The sequence below is a fragment of the Pieris brassicae genome, chromosome 5 (assembly GCF_905147105.1).
Source record: "Pieris brassicae chromosome 5, ilPieBrab1.1, whole genome shotgun sequence".
In the NCBI taxonomy this organism is placed as follows: domain Eukaryota; kingdom Metazoa; phylum Arthropoda; class Insecta; order Lepidoptera; family Pieridae; genus Pieris; species Pieris brassicae.
Window position 1 is genome coordinate 18,490,746 of NC_059669.1, and position 20,775 is coordinate 18,511,520.

The 20,775-nt window shown below is 32.2% G+C and overlaps 1 protein-coding gene across 4 annotated transcripts; it reads left to right on the forward strand.

The window, feature by feature from the left end:
- The first annotated feature begins 826 nt into the window (after window positions 1-826).
- Window positions 827-19,326, forward strand: LOC123710242 (chitinase A-like). Of its 4 annotated transcripts, none has more exons than XM_045662023.1 (2): window positions 827-965; window positions 17,549-19,326. In XM_045662023.1, the coding sequence occupies exon 2, from the start codon at window positions 17,557-17,559 to the stop codon at window positions 19,225-19,227; it is 1,671 nt and encodes a 556-aa protein (XP_045517979.1). In that variant the 5' UTR covers window positions 827-965; window positions 17,549-17,556; the 3' UTR covers window positions 19,228-19,326. The 4 variants fall into 4 exon arrangements, with proteins under 4 accessions (XP_045517979.1, XP_045517978.1, XP_045517977.1 ...); XM_045662022.1 differs by lacking the exon at window positions 827-965 and adding an exon at window positions 10,683-10,727; XM_045662021.1 differs by lacking the exon at window positions 827-965 and adding an exon at window positions 16,879-17,008.
- The last annotated feature ends 1,449 nt before the right edge of the window (window positions 19,327-20,775 follow it).

Genomic DNA, 20,775 nt, shown 5'->3' on the forward strand with positions numbered 1-20,775 from the left:
CACCTAGCTTAATTCACGCAAAACACCGTCCAAATGCAGTTTTTGCATCGAATAACAAGTAAGTTTTAGGATGGAATGTATAGTTAAAATATATTATTGTTATTTTTTAATGCGTATTATTTATTTATAGAAATTACACGCTAAATTGGCTATTGGCTCTCGTATGTCAAAATACAACCTATAGAAATCGGCCACTAAGGCTTTCGATAGGCCAGAAAGTTTGGCTGGTCGAGGATCCTGCCTTTTTTCTAATGTAAAAGCACACTTTCTGGCTATCCATAATCAAGACTTGAAAATCTTTATATTTATTTTATTCTCGCTCGTTGCATTTAAAATAATAACATAATACACAAAAATATTAGGGCGGCCTTATGGCTAACAAACGATCTCTTCTAGGCAACCCTAGTAAGGGAAGAACTAAAAATGGACATGATGACTGAATTGCAAGAAATGTAGTAATCTAACGGAATACAAAAAAAAAACTTCTATAGTTGTCATAAATCATTCACCACCAATCAAATTGTTTCTTGTTTTTTTAATAGTAGTAGTAGTATTTTTTATGTTGTCAAAATCATTTATTACAAAGTTTTTCATATGTATAAAAACCAAGTTATCCTTAAGGAATTCCAAACGCTGGCGAATCGAATAGTCAACGTATCAAGTAGGAAATAAAAACGTATATCGAGTCGTAAAATACAGGTCGTAAACTTGACCTCTGTTTAATATAATCATATATGTACGAGAATACAGTATGAAATAAGATCGAATTTTGAAAATAGAAGTTTTAGGAGGATATTAAACTGACTGTTTTTTTTTTAATTCAAAGACACTTAAGTAATTCTATTGTCTTTGGTAGTATTAATTTGAATTTGATGTAGAGTTATATGCGTCAATTAGGATATATATACATTACAAGAAAGAAAGAAGAGAGAAAGAGCCCAGCAAAGCCCTTGGTAATGGAAATGGTACGTTCTAACAACAGTAACTAATTACGCTTAGACTATTATGGTTTATTTATGTATACCGAACATAATAAAATAATTGGAAAATTTTACTTCTTAAAATTTGTTTTTCTATTAACATAGTATACCTTCTGTGTGTCGCCTTCCTATCCAAAGCCCTTACAAAGTTACAAAACATTCCAAAACTTGATATAATTTCACAAGAAAACTTTTTATAAATCAAGAACGTTAAATACACGGCAATCAGTGCCCGTGTCTATATTTTCCCCATCTCCTTGACCTATAATTTAACTTTGTTTTTCAAAGACACAATTTGACTTTTTTACACGATGCATCAACCCTCCAACACGTACAGTGTAGCATCGCGGTTTATCCTGCACCACATTACTCTACACAAACAGATCTAGCAATGTACAGGAAAAGTCGAAAAGAAAAGCAAAACATTTCTTGTTTGTGAAAATTGTAAAAGTAGTTTTTTTTGTAAACCTTTACAGTGTAAGATGAGAAATAAATCATTATGAACATTACAACATTCACTTACATGAGAACGATACTAATACATTACGCTTATTATTATTAAATATATTAAAAATTATTCATTGTATATTATATTTAACATAGTGCAGCACATGCCAGAAACAGAAGACTAATTCCATAAAAATACAGTAATTACTTAATGTTTTTAAACAGTTACACAACAAAAAAAGAAGATAAGATAATACAAAAAAACAACAACAGTGTATAAATAGAAGTATTACATGATTACTTATACAAACACACAAATATATATCACCAAATCTTAGTAAATACTCTCCTAAATTTCAAATTTCGAATGCCAATGCTTTGCCAGTATTTATAAATCAGTCCGTCAAAACTTTCGTGTTATTTTGTGCTGGTATAGATTTATAAACTATTGTTTAAAAGAGTTGTTAAGTTTAAAAGGCCTGAAGTTCTAACTCATTTAGGCTTGCAAGTTGAATTCGTTAGCAAGTTCAAGAAATCAACTTGGATGCGACTAACTTACTACTTACTCTACCTATTAGTCTAATTACTTTGTAATAAGGAACTTGAATATAAAACTGGAGCAATTTAACAAATAATAATTGTAAAATAGTAATAATTCAATGCGTAATACGATGTTATCTCATGTTTAAGTAGGTTATAAAGTTTCATAATACACAAAAATTATTATTTTGCACCGAATTGAACTCAGGAGGCCAAGAGTTTGTTAATTATTTCGGATCGCATCAAAATGACATCTATTGAGTTAGAAGCATATTTATAAAAATAATGTACACTTATATACGATAATAATCATTTTTAGTAGATTAATCTAGAATCAGCAGGCAATAAAAAATATTTCAAGTTAATTAGGCTTTTTGACAAACAGGTTGAATTGACATTATATAATTATGTAAAAGTATAAAAAACAAATAAATAAATATACATTGTTTGAAATATTACAAGTAAAGTTTCATCAACATAAAAAGGTTATACATATTTTTAAAAGAGGTTGCATATAGTGAAGTGTTAGTGAAGTAAGTTAGTTTTTAATTAATTCCTATAACCACCAAGAAACATCATCGAGTAATGAATACACTACATAAACACTAGCTACAGGAGTGTCCAATATTTATTTATCATTTATATTATAACTGTCTTTTAATTTAAACAAATTATCAATGTCAATCCTATTACTATTATTTTTCTTAGCTTATTTATTCTGAACTGAGACTCCAAGTTCCAATATATAACTTTTGATTTGATTTGAGGCAATTAAAAATATGTAATATAATAGAAATAATTTACACACTGATTATAGATTTTATTATAAGATAATTAGCTATGTCTATCCATCTACAATTCAGTGGAGGCTCTATGAAAATTTCATGATGGGATTTATTTGTCAGAGTAAGCTTCAAGTTGTCAAATGAGCGACGCTTCGTAATGAGAAAAGTTTTTTGATCTCGCCGATGTAATCGCAACTTTGATCGATTATTCAGTTATAACTCGATTGCGGTTAATCCGATATGTCGTTTAGATAATTAATTCGTTAGATTTACTAACTCCGCTAATTCCATTTCGCTAGAAAGGGTTGTGAACTCCATGAATTTATTTCCCTCATTATTATTTTTATCTTAACAGTTTTTCCTAATACGATAGAACTACACAATAAAACCTAGACCGATAATTCTATACAATATAGGTACAACCAACATAACAGCAATTGATTTTCGTTTTTCTAAGTGATTGTTGTAAAATTTCAAATAGGAAAATAAAACATATGATATTAAAAAAAAATCTTTTGATTAACCAACCCAACGCTAATTATTATTAAATATATTAAAAATTATTCATTGTATATTATATTAAACATAGTGCAGCACATGCCAGAATCAGAAGACTAATTACATAAAAATACAGTAGCCTTATCTACAAATCTGATTGCGTAATTATTGTAAGGCTTAAATCAGTACTCACAAATGTTACCTACATAACAGTGGAAAATATTTTTGTTTTAGGCTCAGTACATACTGGCATATAAAAATACAATATGAACCAACCTAGGAGTTCAAGCACCAATCTTTCGAATTTTTCGCGATTTTAACGAATTGAATACTGCTTATCCGGAGCTGGATATATACTGCTGGGCTGATCGGTTTTAGAGAAAGTATTGTTAGGTGCCTATCTCGAACCTAACTCGCTGTTTTGCTGTTGATTTCTTTTTATTTCAATTTTTTTCTACTTTACCATAAAAAATCTGGTAATTTTATTGTATGCTTATTTTATCTTGTATATGTTTTATTTGTATTAAAAAAAATCTTTTTCGAAATACTTATGTTTACTACAATTGTCATACATTTTAGATGAAAGATTTTGCAAAATATGCAGTTGATTTAGTACAATGTATGATGTGGTAAACTTTAATAAATAAATAGAACCACTGTAAAACAATGTTTACCACAAATTCTAAAAAGATATAGAACGCAAAGCCTTCACGAGCTTTCGGGCACCATCAGTGTCCATGGGCGGCGGCATCAACTCCAGCTTGTTTGCCCCTAATGTATAAAAACCAACGATATATTATCTTATACAAATGGGAATGATATTAGGCCCAATAAAACGCCGTGTGTCAAGCATGTGTCATTATTACGGCTATTAGTGATAAATAATATTTTTTTTTATTTTGCTATTTATTTAACATGAAATTTAATATACCAATGTGTGTACTTTATAACATTCAGAAGTATTTCCGTTGATTGAAATACGGCAATATGTATTAAGTAGCACACTTTACCTTTATCGAACACACTTACGTTATCAATATAAAATAGCCCGACTTTATGTGAAAATCTTTATCTTCAATTTTCCTTTTACTAATAATAAAAGCCTATATACCCAGGTAACACTGAAAATGAAAAACGGCTTAATATATAAAGTTGCCAATACTCTTATTGTTTTTCAAAGTAATCTTCGTTCCTCTCTACACATCGTCGTATTCGATGGAAGCACTGAGAAGAGCAGTGGGCCCATTCTTCTCTATAGCATTTTCGTACGATTTCACCGCATCTTCAGGGCTCGTAAAGCGAATACGTAGAATTTTATATTTAGTTCTGGGAAATAAATGGAATTAGTAGCGTAGGGCACCAGGTCAGGACTGTATGGCGGATGACTCATTATATCGACACCAGCCATAGCCAAATATTCAACAGTCCGTTTTGCGGAGTGCGCTGTAGGGTCCTCCTTCACCACGATATTGTCGTAATTGACCCGGCTTCGAGGGCGCTGCTGTCGAACAGCGCAATCGCTGTTTGCGATGCATACCAGTCTGCAGTAACTGTCCTTTCATCTTCTAGCACAAAAGTCGCGAAATGACCTTTCCGACCAAAGAATTGTTGTGCTGATTGTTGTCTTTTGGTTTCGGATTCGTAGCAATATATCCATTTTCATCACCTGTGACGATGTCAAATACAGCATTTGAGTCACCGATGTTGAACATTATATAACATTTGGCGACACCAATCCATGCGAAGGTGTTTCTGATCGTCGGTTAAAGTAAGGGGAATCCATCTGGTCTGAAAGCTTCCTGATGCCTAAATGTTCGTGTAATATTTTTTAGCTTGACTCATATCAATGCCTAGGCTCACTCTATCGTCCGTTGCACAGCTCTGATGTTATCTTCAGTAGTCGCTGTTAAAGGACGTCCCTCACACGGATCATCATTGAGATTGCTACGTCCACGCTTTAATTCGTTAAACCAATTGTAAATAGTGGCAAGAGATGGGGCTTCATAAAGAAATGCTAATCGCAGTCTATCATAGCTTTGTTGTTGAGTAAGCCCACAACGAAAGTCATAATAAATCATTGACTAAAAATTGTCTCGCGTTAGGTTCATTTTCACGTGTAACAAGAGTTTTAGATTTGCCGTCAATTCACGAAATAAACGACAAATGAATGCAATATACTACATAAGGTTACCAAAGAGTTCTAAAATTGAAATTCAAAAAAAGTTTGCATTAGCAATGGTTCTAACTGCCCAGTTCTAAACACTTTCAGTGTTACCCTCATATATAGCCGACTTCTCGCCAGCTCTATGCCCTTGATTAAGGAACTGGCAATAGTAAATTAAAATCTTTTGTTTTTCAAAATATTGACCTTCATAAGTGTCAGTGTTGATTTGAATTTTTGTTTTGTCATCTCTCTTCTATTCTACCACGTTTTCCATAAGTCCTTAATATTCTTTTAAGCGTGATCATAAATAAAGCCTTCTATGACTTGGCTTAGTTGTAGGAAGAACTGAAGGCAGACCAAGTTGATCAACACTCACTCTGCGACCCAAAAAGTGTCTTTCGAAACGAGAAATTTCCAACGCGTTCTGTCCTGTGCTGCCCCTCGCCAATTTCTGGGTTTTAAGCTGCAGCAGGTCCTCCTTTCCTCTGTCGATCGTGCTGATTACCTACAAAAATATAAAATAAGCCGGTGTAGTAAGACAGTGGCTGTATTTTTTTTTAAAATAAATATTTTTTTTTCAAATGGATCCAAATGAATTATATTAAAATAATTGTTTTCTATTAGTAGTGAGAGTACAATTGCAGCGAATAAATAGGAACAGTGTTTGTTGGCTAAACGGAATAATATTAGTGCACCGAAATAGTCATAACTGCGCTAAGTACTTTGGAAACATACGCCACGACATCATGCTATTATTCGCTATCAAAAACGACTATCTACGATAAGAATCGCTTGAATGTTCCCAGCGACTTTTATGTGAACGCCTCCAATAAAAGTCTCTTAAAGTTGGACCCTGGCTGATCACATATGTTCATGGTCCTGCCCCTGGTTAAATATTTATCCTATACAATTTGGATTCAACTGGAGCTTGACTGTTACAAATACGGACACATACTTTTTTATGTAATATTTTTCCCGACGGAGACGGACAAAACGGACGGTAAACTGCATTATAGTGTCGATTATTCTTAACGTGATTTACTTGTAAATTCTTTTGTGTCAGCTTGTTGAACCTTCTTTATTCTTAATTTCACGTATCAGATCCAATGTCAAGGGTTCGATAAACCATGCGAATCTCATCATTTTGCATCAATAGACTTTGTTTTAAGTACTAATTACCCGTTTTTTTGTAAAAATAATTAATGAACAAAAGTAGAAATCGGAGAAGAAATCCCTTGCAAAACGTAGAGTATATAGTGATACAAAATGTACGTTTTTAAATGGGTCACTGAATACTGTGTGTTCACAAATTGCAGTCGCTGTAACCGTTAGACGCCTTCGCATTGTAGCGCTTAGCGGGACACGTAACACTGGCGTTAATATGAATCGCTGCAACCTTAACTACTGCATATGAGGTGGCTATGATTGAGGATTTCAGAGGATATTTCAAGAGTAAAATATATGTCAGGCCAAGCACAACGGAGGTCCGTTAGAGGCAGAGAGAGTCTAAGTGCGGAAACTAACTCCACAAACCAATGTCAGGCCAACGTGCAAGTGTTTTCTTTATTTTTTTAATTTTAAAAGGCACACTAACGAAACACTTACAGAAAACACATGACATATAAAAACAATATACATGCATGTGCATGGGAAACATAACTTAAACATTAAAAGTTAAAGTCAAACTGGACCAAAAATACAAATGTGCAAATTAACATTTTAATATAGGTATTTCTGCTATGCAATTGTCACTATTGGTCACGGTTCAACAGTTTAGATGTGCAAAGTTCATTTATGGGATTTTCCTAATAAAAGTAAAATCACGGAATTTACCCATAACACGCGGCCAAGTTCCTTTCTCGGATTGGCTTGTTTAATTTTCCAAATAAAAGGCTGACGGTTTTTTTTAAACCCCTTTTAACATACAGGAATAAGGTATTTTTATATCATCTGGACATAATATACAATCATATATATTGCAATCTTTTTAACTTCATGTTTAGTAAACCAGAGAAACGTAAGGTCAGCTTTGAGTTTATACTTCAAAGCCCTGAGTTGTTCTTCTTAAAGATGTATTCATCTATTTATAAATTTCTTTCATATCATTACAGTTCCAGCGAACTTTGACACACTTGTAGCTTTGTATGCTACGCTTAAGTTGGCGCCCAGTTTGAGATCCATAACGTACGGATAGTATACATGTATAGAAAAGCTTTCTTATTTTTCATAACTTCTCTAAGTGCCCAAAAACTGTTTACGTACCATCAATACTATAGTTCTTAGAAATACCCAATTCGTGGTCACAATACCTAAAATGATATTAGTGATGTGAGCGGTAAATGCTTATTAGCGCTATCCGACGTACGCATAACGAGACGTGACGTTTGGAAACTGATAAGAGATACTATTGCCTATTGTAAAGTGACGCAATCGATGGATGTTCCTCTCTCTCTATCTCACTTAATTTTAGGCGAGATTGTGGCCAAAGGTCCATCCAGTTATGTATAAAATAATATATTACATTAGACAATATACCTCTTTCTTATTTCTAATATTCTACGGCAAATAAAAAACTTTACGTGCTTCCAGTCTTAATAATACTCTCAGAAATATATCCCTCGATGTCACTTGACCCTCAGTTAGTATATTGCAAAATTACTCTTCAACACAAATCAATATAGACGACAATTTTATGAAAGGTTGAAGTCATATTACACAGTTAGTAGTGGTCATGGTATCGCTTTTTTATCCTTATGTAAAGATTACCATATGTCACTGATAATAGTAAAACTAAAATAAAACGTGTGTATACTTATGTACATGCGTTCGAAGTTATACTTTTTTAGCGTAGCAAGATAAAATCTTGTCAAAAATTGTATTCTACGTTTGTAGATGGCACTACCAATAGAAAAAACTAAAATGTTGACTATAGCTTATTTCAGGTTGTTTTTATGTTGTGTGTGACGGTGAGCGCGCGCTTCTTAAAAATTTACTCTCATAATTTTTCCCTGACGTACCAAAAGAAGTATAACTTCAAAAAATATTAAAGCGTTGAGGGGGATTTAGACATGAAAGGATGCTGATACTACATTCTATGACAAAGATATCGATTACATACTTTTCCCTGATTTATTTTAGTCTTAAAAGTAATGTCTGTAAAACCTAAGAAAAATGTTTCTCCTTAGGTGAATATGTTGGAGTAAAAAGTATCCATGATTGTAAGGATATATTATTTTACCTTATTTTTGAACTAGCAAAAGAGGAACGTATGAAATAAGCATGGCTTTGAAAGGTGTGTGAAAGTGACTAATAAAAATAGGTTTTCTTTTAATAAAAGAATGTTATAAAGTTTATTTTACAGTAGTTCAAACATTCGTTACACATAGGCGGTTCCTTAATGTTTTTCATTAAATGCTGCAACTCTAAGACATATTGCAATTTTAATTATCATTGGCAGCGTTCGGCTTAGCGCATGGTCTGTGCTGGGTTTGGGCGGAAAGTTTTGTTTATGGTTGGAAAATATCACACACAACTTATTAACGTAGGTTACGTATGGTGCTGGTTTTATTTGAATTTTGAATTTTTTTACTAATTGTAGTATAATTATTATTATGCCGCTTTAAAATGACAATATTTGCTTTTGCTTTTAGACTTAAGTCATAACAGACTAAACAAGGTGAAAAAAAATATGAAAAATCCTAATAACAGCAAAAATCTTTGATGATATTGTAAATATATAAAGTAGTTTTTAGGTATTACTACTAAAAATCTATCAATGATATACAAAAATTCGATTTGTAATTCTGAAAATAGATTAGAAACAATAAATAGTTTCCGTAAACAGGCGTGCATAGATTGTCTTTGTCTGGTTAATTGTGATGCGCGACGCGACGCTGGAATGAAGTACTTCTTCCTTATCAGAAATATTTAAGTATTCGAGGCCTTCAGACATTAGTTCCTATAATTAATAAACGGACCATATCATACATTTTTAATTTTGAGTTACCTCAGAGCATTAATGCATTTTAAAATCTGGGACAAGGATTGTATTTACATGTAATTTAAGTGAAGTAGTTCTATTGTAAGTTAAAGGGCTTCAATAAGGATAAGGCTACATCGAAGCGTAGTAATAAACATTGTTCTGTTGAAGGAAAAATATTTGCAATGTAGTTTCCGTGTGTTAGTGCGTGCATCGCTTGCCAACAACGGACAAAGACCTAGTATGATACATACCACAATTTACACGTTAAAATTGGCGTCAAACATTACAATGGATTAAATAGAAAGGAAGTGTATGATTCATAATACTTACGATAAATTCTTTTTGTGAAGATATAAATCAGACAGGATAAATAATATTACTTTAACACCTACCTTATTTGAATTGCTAACGTAATGAAGCTACATTATTTATAAAAATATTTCAAATGCATCAAAAACAAGTAAAAGCATGATTAAATAATAGATTTAAATTGTTCATAAATTGCGTAGCGGCAGTCATGCGAAGCAAACCTTTGTTCAGCGTAGACGGGTCATTTGATCTCGTTATTCATTCAAATATTGTTTCGAGTTACTATATTTAATTTTAACACTTCACTAACGTCCGTCTATATGCGAAATACTAGACGTAAATCCTACGCATTTTCAATGTTTTTATATGATAAAATCTACGGCCCCAATCATTTACGACTGGATATAGAAAGAGCATTTGTTAGTTTATTTTATTTTACATTTAAAATATAGCGCTACAATATTTTAGGTTTGGGCCTCAGATTTCTGTATCTGTACCATGATCATTTGTAATAGACAAGTAGGTGAGCAACCTTCTGTACGCTGATAAACGATTTTCTTCACTTTACGAGCAAGTGTTAAATGCGTACAGACACAGAACGTCCATTGGTGTAAATTTGGGAATTTCATCTATGACCTAGGGATGAGAGTGAGTCGCTCAAGCCACTAAGACAAAAAATTACAGCAAATTTTCCTTTTAAAAAAGTACGATCTTCAAACGTTTTAAATATTTTTAACAAACTATGCGTAACGTAATAAATATTCAACATGCGGTAGACAGAATCAAAATAATCAAATTACTGTTAAAAGTTAACATTGACTCATAGAATAATTCTTTGTAACTTCCGCCATATTGGATGCCGCTCTTAGTGGCAAGTCGTATGTTTGTTTAAACAGGGTGCTAGACGCGTGTGCAATACTAATGCCCTAAGTCCCTTGAATCATTAAGATCTACAAGAGACATAGAGCCCAGTTGTAGGAAGACCGGCGCTCGCGCAGGTGGTTGCATATATACATAATAAAGTACGTATATTTTGGTATAGTGCGGTGAAAAAGTGAATTTTTAAGTGACCAATCCGTTTTGCATAGTTTAGAATGTTTTCGTAGGCCCAAATAAGTTTTACAATATAACTGTTTAGGATATCTTGGTACATTAGGAAAGAAAAGTGTTTATAAACAGTTTAGTTATTTTAATTCATCATAAACAAAATTTAAAGATAATATATTTTACTATTACAGCGATAGAATAAACAACGGAATCCAGTTTGAAATATTGCGATTTACAATTTTTAATCATAAAATATAACATTATTTTATGATTCCTGTATTTTTTTCTTTCATTTATTATAACAGTAACTTATTAGAAAAACTTTTTGAATTGTATTAATAAGAATAAGATCTGAATTTTTCGTAAATCTGAATAAATTTATAAAACAAAATAATTTCAAATCTTTCTGTTTTTATGATTCCTAATGTTTGTAAATGACATTTTAATGATTATTTAATTATTGTTTTATCAACGCGCGTATTTTTATGATATGCAAAGCACTTTTTCACTTAACTGTTCGTATTGTTCGATATATTATGTTAATTAATTTATTCGGCGTTTATTCATGTTAGTTGCTGCTCTAGTTTTTTGACACACATTAAGTTAAAACTAGTGCTAGTTCTTTAAAAATCACATCAATACGCAGTTTGGATATTTATTACCTCGTAAATGATACCGTTAACACGTTTTAGTATTTCTAATCCTTTGTTTAGAAACTTTTTTGATGTACTATTTTTTGTGATATATAGATTTGTATTGATACATTTATAAAAAAATATTAAAAATTATCCTTATTCATTTCTTCTTTATAGAAACTGAACCCAAATATTCCCGCTAAACAGACTAACTAATGTGTCAACGTAGGATAATATCCTTCATCTTACTACCGTATTTAGAAGGTTAAAAAAAATTATGATAACCCCAAACGTCATCTTTCACCCTTGACCGCGAAGCGAAACCGGTAATTTAAAATTTTTTTCGTAACTATTTAGTAAGATTGGAAATACATAAGCCTGCCACCGACTTATTAGCGATTTTTTGACAATTGGAATTGGAAAACATGGTTGTTTCGGTAAATTTACAAAACAACGTAGATGTCAATTTTATTGTTAATATTTTAACAAGTTAGCTTCCTAGACAGTTATCGCTGAGAGTATGGTCCTCTCAAAATTTGGGTTCATTATTTGTGCTACAAAATCGGTTGACACGTAGAATCTCGTCAAGTTTATAAATTATTCAAAATTCCGCTTATCATATAAACAAATAAAAACCAACTATACGCTTATATGAATAAAATTCTGGGAGGAGGTAACATTATTTATTTAAATAAATAATAGTAGAAGTTATTCTCGAGTCATACAGCACTAAAACAAATGAGTGATAAGTTCTAAACTACGTTATACATTTTATAAACTAAGAAATTTAGTTGAGAAATAAAGTTCTTTAAACATAAATTTGCTCTAATGTATGTGTTTTTCTAGCTTAAGCGAAAAAAAGCGAATCTTCTAAGGACATACAATTATATTGTTTTCCAAATACATATAACTATGTCCTAAGAAATTGATTAAGCAACGTCACAACTCCTCGAAAGTTCAGTTCAGTTTAGTGTTGCCATTTTAATCCATAAGCTAGATTTAAATATAATACTGGCTGTAAATAAAAAGTACATTTGTTTTCTACATGTTTTATCTATGTTCAAATATTTGAATAATCCATTTGACCCATAAAAGTCGATATTTCAAATCAAACAACGCTCTATTTGTGTAGTACACAAATATCGAACAAGTTAACAATTTACACGAATACAAAACGTGAAATGCCGCCAGTTACAATATAATTATTTATCACACATTGGTTTAGATGACACGATTGTATCAAAAAGCATATTATATCAGCTAATAGTAAAGTTTGTAGTAAACCTAGGTAGGGTTCAAACGGTAGTGTCGTATTATGAAAATAGTCGTAATTACATTTTACAACTTCTATTATAAACTAGGTGTCACCGTATAGGCACGCCTTTGATATTTTTTTCCACATTTACTTCCGAAAACGTCAATAACACTCCCCTAACCTCCTCCCCATTTGAAATAAATGAATGAAACGTGGTAGTTCAGCTTTGTTTAGTATAAATATAAATGTAATATGATAGACGAATGTCATCATTTTGTTGTGATTGGTCACAATCGTCAAGCGTCTCAAGTCCAATCAGAGACACGCGATTCACCGTTCCGTTTGGCAATCACAATTAAGCGAAACGACTGCGGTACTTCAAAGATTGGAATTAACGATTTAAAATAAAAGAAAATATGATTTTTAAATAGTCTGCATAAAGGACGCAATAGCCCCTTAAAAACATTATAACAAGCTTTATACATTACATTGACAAGCAAATCAATATTGCAGTATATTACACATGTAAAAATGCAAACGAGTTCAATGTTGTTTATATAAGATCATTGACATTGACGTGAAATCATAAAAACAACCTTATTCCTTTTCAATAAGAATTAAACTTCAACAAGTTAATTGATTTGAATATGTTCGCAATCGCAAAGGGCCATATAACGGTATTTTTAAACAGTTATTAGTACAATGTGTGTTATCAAAATCTCGAGCTATGTATAATTTGAGGGAATAACAAAATACAGATAAATTTAGGCATTTTGATTATGAATACCGTATTTATTTTCAAAACAATACAGTTATGTGGTAAATTAAAAGCCTGTCAGTTTAAAATCGTGATGTATTAATTCTTAACTGGAATAAAGATGTAAGTACAGTTATTGTTATGATCGATCACGCGCTAATCTTACCATGCTTTATATCTATTCAACTTGTATGTTGTTATAGTCAACAGACAAATTTAATCGTATCGCTTAATAATTTTACTAAAATCTAATTAAAACCTTAATAAAAATAAATTTCCCCAGAACACTTATAACTCGAGAACGGCTGGACCGATCCAGAAAAACTGTTAAGTTATTCCTACAGATAACTGTGTTAAATTTTGTTACTTTATTAATTCTTTTTATTATAAACAAAAATAACTAGATTTGTGCTCTTGTTTATTTCAGTCTGAAGTGAAAATCAAGTTTGTATGTGCCTATATATCGAAACGAGCCCGTATTTGTATGGAAAAATGTCAAAAATGAACAATTATCAAAAATGAATTTTATATATGATGTATGAGTGACAGACAATACGGGTCATTAAAATAATAGTTGTAAACAGTACCTATTTAGAAGAAGGTTTTTAATACATAAATAACAATTTGTAAAACTTTGCAAATTAAAATTCAATATTGGCTTGAATTACACCTATTTCATTGATTTCGCGAAATTCCGAAATCAAATCTTCTACACTAAAATTAGAAGCTTTTAAAATTGTAAGGGAACCAATTAGAATCTAATCAGACGTTTGAAATCCGGCTGCAATAACACAAAACAATTAAACGTTTTGTTGTCGACAATAATTTATAGAAACACGACTGTCGCTTAATGTCGAGGATGCAACCTTTACGATAAGATTAATAAAATTTAATAATTGTACACCCCATTAATGCCACAAGCCTACGTGATCTAAGATTTTAGTGGATTTAGTGTTATCAAAGCCCTGTTTATTATTTTGCACATTCATTAAATTGGACTACATACTTATTTGACAATCTGTCTGGGTTGTGTCTGAATTTCTTCATTCTTGTTAGTCACACACACAACATCCTCCAGTTTCCCCTGTCTTCGGCTTCCTTTCACCATCATCTCCCCTAATTTCTAGGGAATATAGTGCAGTGGAATTTTGCACCACTGGTGTTTTTGTGCTCGATACACCTTGCTGCCAGTGCCCGATTTCTGGACTTAGTCATTTCGTCTACCCACAGTCTGGAAATAAAACATTATATAAGTGCAAATCATTTTCTTGCTTTAAAATGATGTAAGCGATATCTATCAGTCTAATAAGGCTATGTAATTTTTATAGCTATATAAACAAAACTAAATATCTCGTAACTAAAAGATCTAAATTCTAAGATTCACCTTGGCTTCACTCTACACTAATATGATTGAAAGTTTGTTTGATTACTGTCAACTTTTCGTCTTGAATTTTTTTTACTTTCTATAGTTCACAAAAAAAAATTAGGTATAGGTTCCTTTTTTAAACGACATTAAATATCTTCAGTCTTTAGTAAACGTCTGCTACTAGTCATAGGTATTTATTAATTAATGAAAAACTAACTTTAGTTTGTTTTATATTATCTAAACTACTAAATTCTAAGTAAATCCACGCACAACATCTGTTTAGGAAGTTAGTAATTTGGGTCGTTTTTGTCAATTTAATCGTGAGAGTTATAGAATTTGCATGGGACTCTGGGGAGCAGTGCTATAATGCACTTGCGAGCTTTCTTGCAATGTGAGTGTCCATGCCGCCTGCCCGTTTGCCTCCTATTACATCAAAAAAATCAATAGCTTTTTTGTAAAGTTATGATAAAACTTCTTTAATATTATTTTTATTACAATAAGTTATAATTTTGATAGGAATAGGAAAGGAATGTAACGAATACTATAGTCAACATTTTAGTTTTTAGTATTGTTAGTGTCGTTTTTTTCTACAAACGTACAATAAAAAATTTGAAAAGATTTTTATCTTGTTCGCCAAAGACGTATATAACTTCTAAGTTCTAAACACAAGCTTTTTTAACTATATATACGTTCTCAAAATTTATTAACCGATCGTAATGAAAATCATATCAAACCAAACCAGAGCGGGTTTGGTTTGATACGCATATATAATACGTACTACAGTAGTTGTTAGTAATTAGTTAGTAGTTCTTAGATACTAATATTTTAAAGGAATTTTTTGTATGTTTGTTACGAGAAATCTATATGAGTTTACCATCAGTCCGAAATTACAATTTATTTTACCATGCTACGTTACCCCGTGCAATAAGAGGTCGGAAGTAATTATAATGGTCACAAATATCAGAAATATTCAATAATTCCGTAAGTACATATAGGAGAAAGTATATACAGATAATGTACCTAGGAGATAGGTCCTTTCACTACTTAAAGCGATGGATTTATTAGCTCTTATTCAAACCAGTTTTTTCAATTCTTTCGGCCTGACTTGAACCTCAATTTGCATTGCGGGTTAATGACCTGAACTTGAAAACCCGCCCAGCAATTGTATGCAAATTTTATACTTTCTTATTGTGAATTGTTACAAATGTGACACATTTGCGGTTAAATGCGTCATATTTGTTTTTAAAGAAGGGTTTGGAGTGATTGTATCTAAGTTTTGTAGTTGGCCGGTCAAATCTTATCAATTGTGATTTCCGTTTCACAAAAACGTATGCGTCATGTGACAGAGTTTAGAACTTTTATAGTGTGTGTAGCTATATTGATACTCGTATTACTGTTACTAACTGATATATACTGCTATTTTAAAGTATTGCAAGTTGCTTTAGACTTAAGTCTTACGACTATTCTTGAGTTTTATACTTTTCTTAAACATCTTATATCATCGTAACGCATTATATAAAAATTCTATATGAAGAATCATTACATAAAGTTACACTATATTTTTATTAATAATGCATTATACCACCATTGTGTGAAATGAATAACTTGAAAATTATTTTATTATTTTAAAGCTAATATATGGTTTAACAGAACGATTATGATACAATAGTGTGACATTGAGATTAAGCTTAGAATTTCATTCGTCGTTTATATATTTTTTTAGTATTTTCACTTTGATTACATATTTCTTGTATTGAAACTTACACAAAACACACACTTAATGAATGTTCAAATAAATTTTCAAGAAATGTAAAGATTAGAAAGATCTAAATATTTCTGATATTCCATTAATAATTTAGTTTTGATTTGTGATTATGTGTATTGTTGGTGCAAGGTATAATTAAAATCAATTTTTACTAAAAGGAAAATTATGAGTAAAAATGTATAGTATTCAAGTAAGTAGATAGAAATAAGCAAAGCCTAGTGATAATCTAACAAAAACTCGGAATAACAATCATCATATAATCTGATAACGTATCTTTTACAAATAAAAACACTTCATAACGCAAACTGTGATTAAGTTAATAATGACAAAGCCAATAGGAGTCATTGAAAGTGATAGGTCGACTATGTAAATAACTAATTTGATATTTTGTGTCAACCGCAGTAGACCAATAGGTAATAACAATTAAATTAAAATAAAGTGGCTGATTAATATTAAACCTCGTCAGGGAAAGGTGCACGTGAGTAATAAATATTCAAAAATTTATCAAACATTACATTTACAAAACAATACATTAGTATTAATTCTATATACAATCAATAATAATAATTAAATTGTCTTAGCAATGATTTAAGCATATGGGATTGATAAGTCGTAATACATTTCTTTTGGCTTTTATTTTAAGGGCGTAATGCAAGACAATTATTTAACTAAGATACGTTACGAACACAGTCCACTAATGTCTATATGAAACTTAAAGATAGCGTGCTCTAAATTAGTCATAACGGGTTCGGCCCATTAGTCGCACAAAACAGATCATTTGGGAGACAATAAAGTGATCTGTCACCTTGGCCGACCCAATGACCGGCATAGGTAACTGTGTTAACGATTTTTATTACGTTTAACACCACTACAACATTCCATACGGGCTCCTAAACGGTTGGCCTACTCTACCCCTCATATAAATAAGATTACAACGAGATGAGAGATCAGTGCACCTCCAACGCTTCGATGTAACTCGCGGGGCTTAAGTTTTAATACCTACTGTTTATTTTTATAGAAATCGGGATGAGTCAACAGGCGCTGTGTTTGGCTTTATTGAGCCTTTTGGCGATCGCGCAGTGTGGACCTCCAGGCAAACCGACGCTAGGATGGGGCGAACGGACCTTCGCTATCGTTGAAGTCAACCAAGCAGCTACAGCTTATAACCAGCTTGTAACAAGAAAAGATGCAGCTGACGTTACAGTTACATGGAATGTATGGTCTGGAGATCCAGCAGATTCAGCTAAGGTTTTATTAGATGGAAAAGAATACTGGTCTGGGGATTCCAGGGCTGCTGGTACAGCTACTTTTAAAATTAAGAAAGGTGGTCGCTATATGATGGAAGTCCAGCTTTGTAACAAAGATGGCTGCAGTTCCAGCGATCCGACAGAAATTATTGTTGCCGACACAGATGGTAGTCATTTACCACCCCTAGATTACACTCTGGATGAAAAACACAAGCCATTTAAACAGACGTCAGGAAAGGTTGTTGGTGCCTACTTTGTTGAATGGGGAGTTTATCCAAGAAAGTATCCCGTTGACCGTATACCAATCCCGAATTTAACTCATCTTTTGTACGGTTTTATCCCGATTTGTGGTGGAGATGGAATCAACGACAGTTTGAAGGAAATCGAGGGAAGTTTCCAAGCGTTACAGAGATCTTGCAGTGGCCGAGAAGACTTTAAAGTATCCATTCACGACCCATGGGCTGCGTTACAAAAACCACAAAAGGGACTTTCTTCCTGGAATGAGCCATACAAAGGCAACTTTGGCCAACTGATGTCGTTAAAACAAGCAAGACCAGATTTAAAGATTCTTCCTTCTATTGGTGGTTGGACCCTCGCTGATCCATTCTTCTTCTTCGATGACAAGGTAAAGAGAGCGCGTTTCATTGACTCCGTAAAAGACTTCCTTCAAACCTGGAAATTTTTCGATGGAGTAGACATAGACTGGGAATTCCCTGGGGGTAAGGGCGCAAACCCGACACTTGGTGGTCCTAAGGATGGTGAAGTCTATGTTTTGTTAATGAAGGAGCTAAGAGAAATGCTTAACGAATTATCCGCTGAAATGGGTAAGAAATACGAATTAACATCAGCTATTAGTGCTGGATGGGACAAAATCCAAGTTGTCGACTACAAAGCTGCGCAGACCTTCATGGACCATATTTTTGTTATGAGCTATGACTTTAAGGGTGCATGGTCCAATGACACTTTAGGTCATCAAACCTCACTTTACGCTCCCGAGTGGAACTCAAAGGAAACTTATACCACTGACTTTGGTGTTCAGTACCTATTGGCTCAAGGCGTAAACCCAAAGAAAATTGTCGTAGGTGTTGCAATGTATGGACGTGGGTGGACCGGAGTACATAACTATACAGAAGGTAATCCTTTCACGGGGATCGCTACAGGACCTTGCAAGGGCACATGGCAGGACGGTGTGGTCGATTACAGGGAAATTGCAAATGAAATTGCTCAAAACAAATGGGAGTTCCACTACGATAACGTCGCTCAAGCTGCTTATGTCTTTAGACCATCTACAGGGGACCTTGTTACATACGATAACGCGAGATCTGTTACCGAGAAAGGTAAATACGTTAGAAAGAATTACCTAGGTGGTTTGTTCGCGTGGGAAATAGACGCAGATAACGGTGACATACTGAACGCAATGAACATGGCTTTAGGTAACAGTCCTGCGTAAATCGTATTATTGTGATAAATGTAAGTTTAGTATTATGTTACTCGTAAGGTCTCAAGTAGATTGTATTGATAATTTAAAATACAGACTGATTTAAGCTAATGCCTTTGTTTTTTTTCTTCTTACATATACAAAATACCTTTCATGTCGTAAAGATATATTGCCTAACAATTTAATTCTATAACATATTTGTTTGTCAGTATAATTTTTGACGAAAGAGTTTTTCACTATACATAGATTTTAAAGAAATCTAGTTCGCTTGGTAATAATAAAGTTCATCTTATTAAAAATATCAGCTAGCAACCATAGAGTAGCTCAGAGCTTACTCTAGAAACTGTTTTGTATGCTTAGTGAATTCTAAAAAAATACTTTTACTACAATTAAGCACATAAAATAGGCCTAGGCATTTTTAAATTAGAATTTATGTAAATGATAACACCTAACGGTTTATTCAGAGCAAAAATAAATCATAACTCAGATGAGTGGTTTTTAAAAGGCAATATTTTGTTGTTATAAAACTGCGATCTGAGCAACAGATAGTAATTATAGTCATTTTTAAGTTTTAAGCAGTGTAACTAAACAACTAAAACTTTGAGTAACAATTTAGTTCAAATTTAGAATAAAAATAGATAAGTTTTTCCTTATTATTGTAAATCTTTAGTAAATTAAAAATAAATATTTTATCCCTCTATAATAGGACCAAATTGTAATTGAATAGGATTGTTTAGGATTGCTACTAGAATACTAAAATAAAGATTTAAATCTATTATTCTCTTCTATAACTATTGATTACATAAAGGCAACAAATCGATTTAAAGTAAAGTTTAAAATATCAACTATTAAAAGTTCTAAGTAGATATATATACGCCTAAGAGAAAGCTCAATTGCAAAACTACAATTTCTATGACATTTTAATGCCATGCTACATACATAAACTATGCACCTGAAGAATATAATACAGTATTTGTTTAAATCTTCAAAAACCCGAAGGAATAATCTTAAAGATTGTAGGCCTGTTTTGGATTGGATGATAATAATTCGGCCAAGCTCCGCAAAATGGTCAAAGATGTTTGAAGTCAGTTATGTAAGTATAAGTATATAATACGTTTGTTTTAAAAGACATTTGGAAAAAAACATTACATTTTATCTAGTTTTGAGTAAGATTAAAAAGATAAAAACTTCAGTATTATTCTAATAATTCAGAAAATACTAAAACAAATATGCTTCAAGACAGAGACTTGAGCTATATAAGGTAATCTTTCAATGGTACATACACAATTTGCATCAGTTTGATAAAAAAAATTAAGTCAGGATGTGATTTTTCTGATTAACATGAATTACGTTCGATAGCGGTTTTTTGTATGGAGATGTTCAAATAAAACTATTTCTTTGAAGTTGGGTAACAACTGACTTTTTGGTTTAAAATATAAGCTTATAACCAACATAATATTACGGGTTGTGGGCTTCACAAATCTAATCGACACTTATATTATTGGACATTATCGGAAACGAGAATGTTGAAATACTATTAATGAGTATGGTAAAAACTAA

Coding starts and splice junctions, on each gene's coding strand:
- LOC123710242 (XM_045662023.1), top strand. CDS start 17,557: ATGAGTCAACAGGCGCTGTGTTTGGCTTTATTGAGCCTTTTGGCGATC.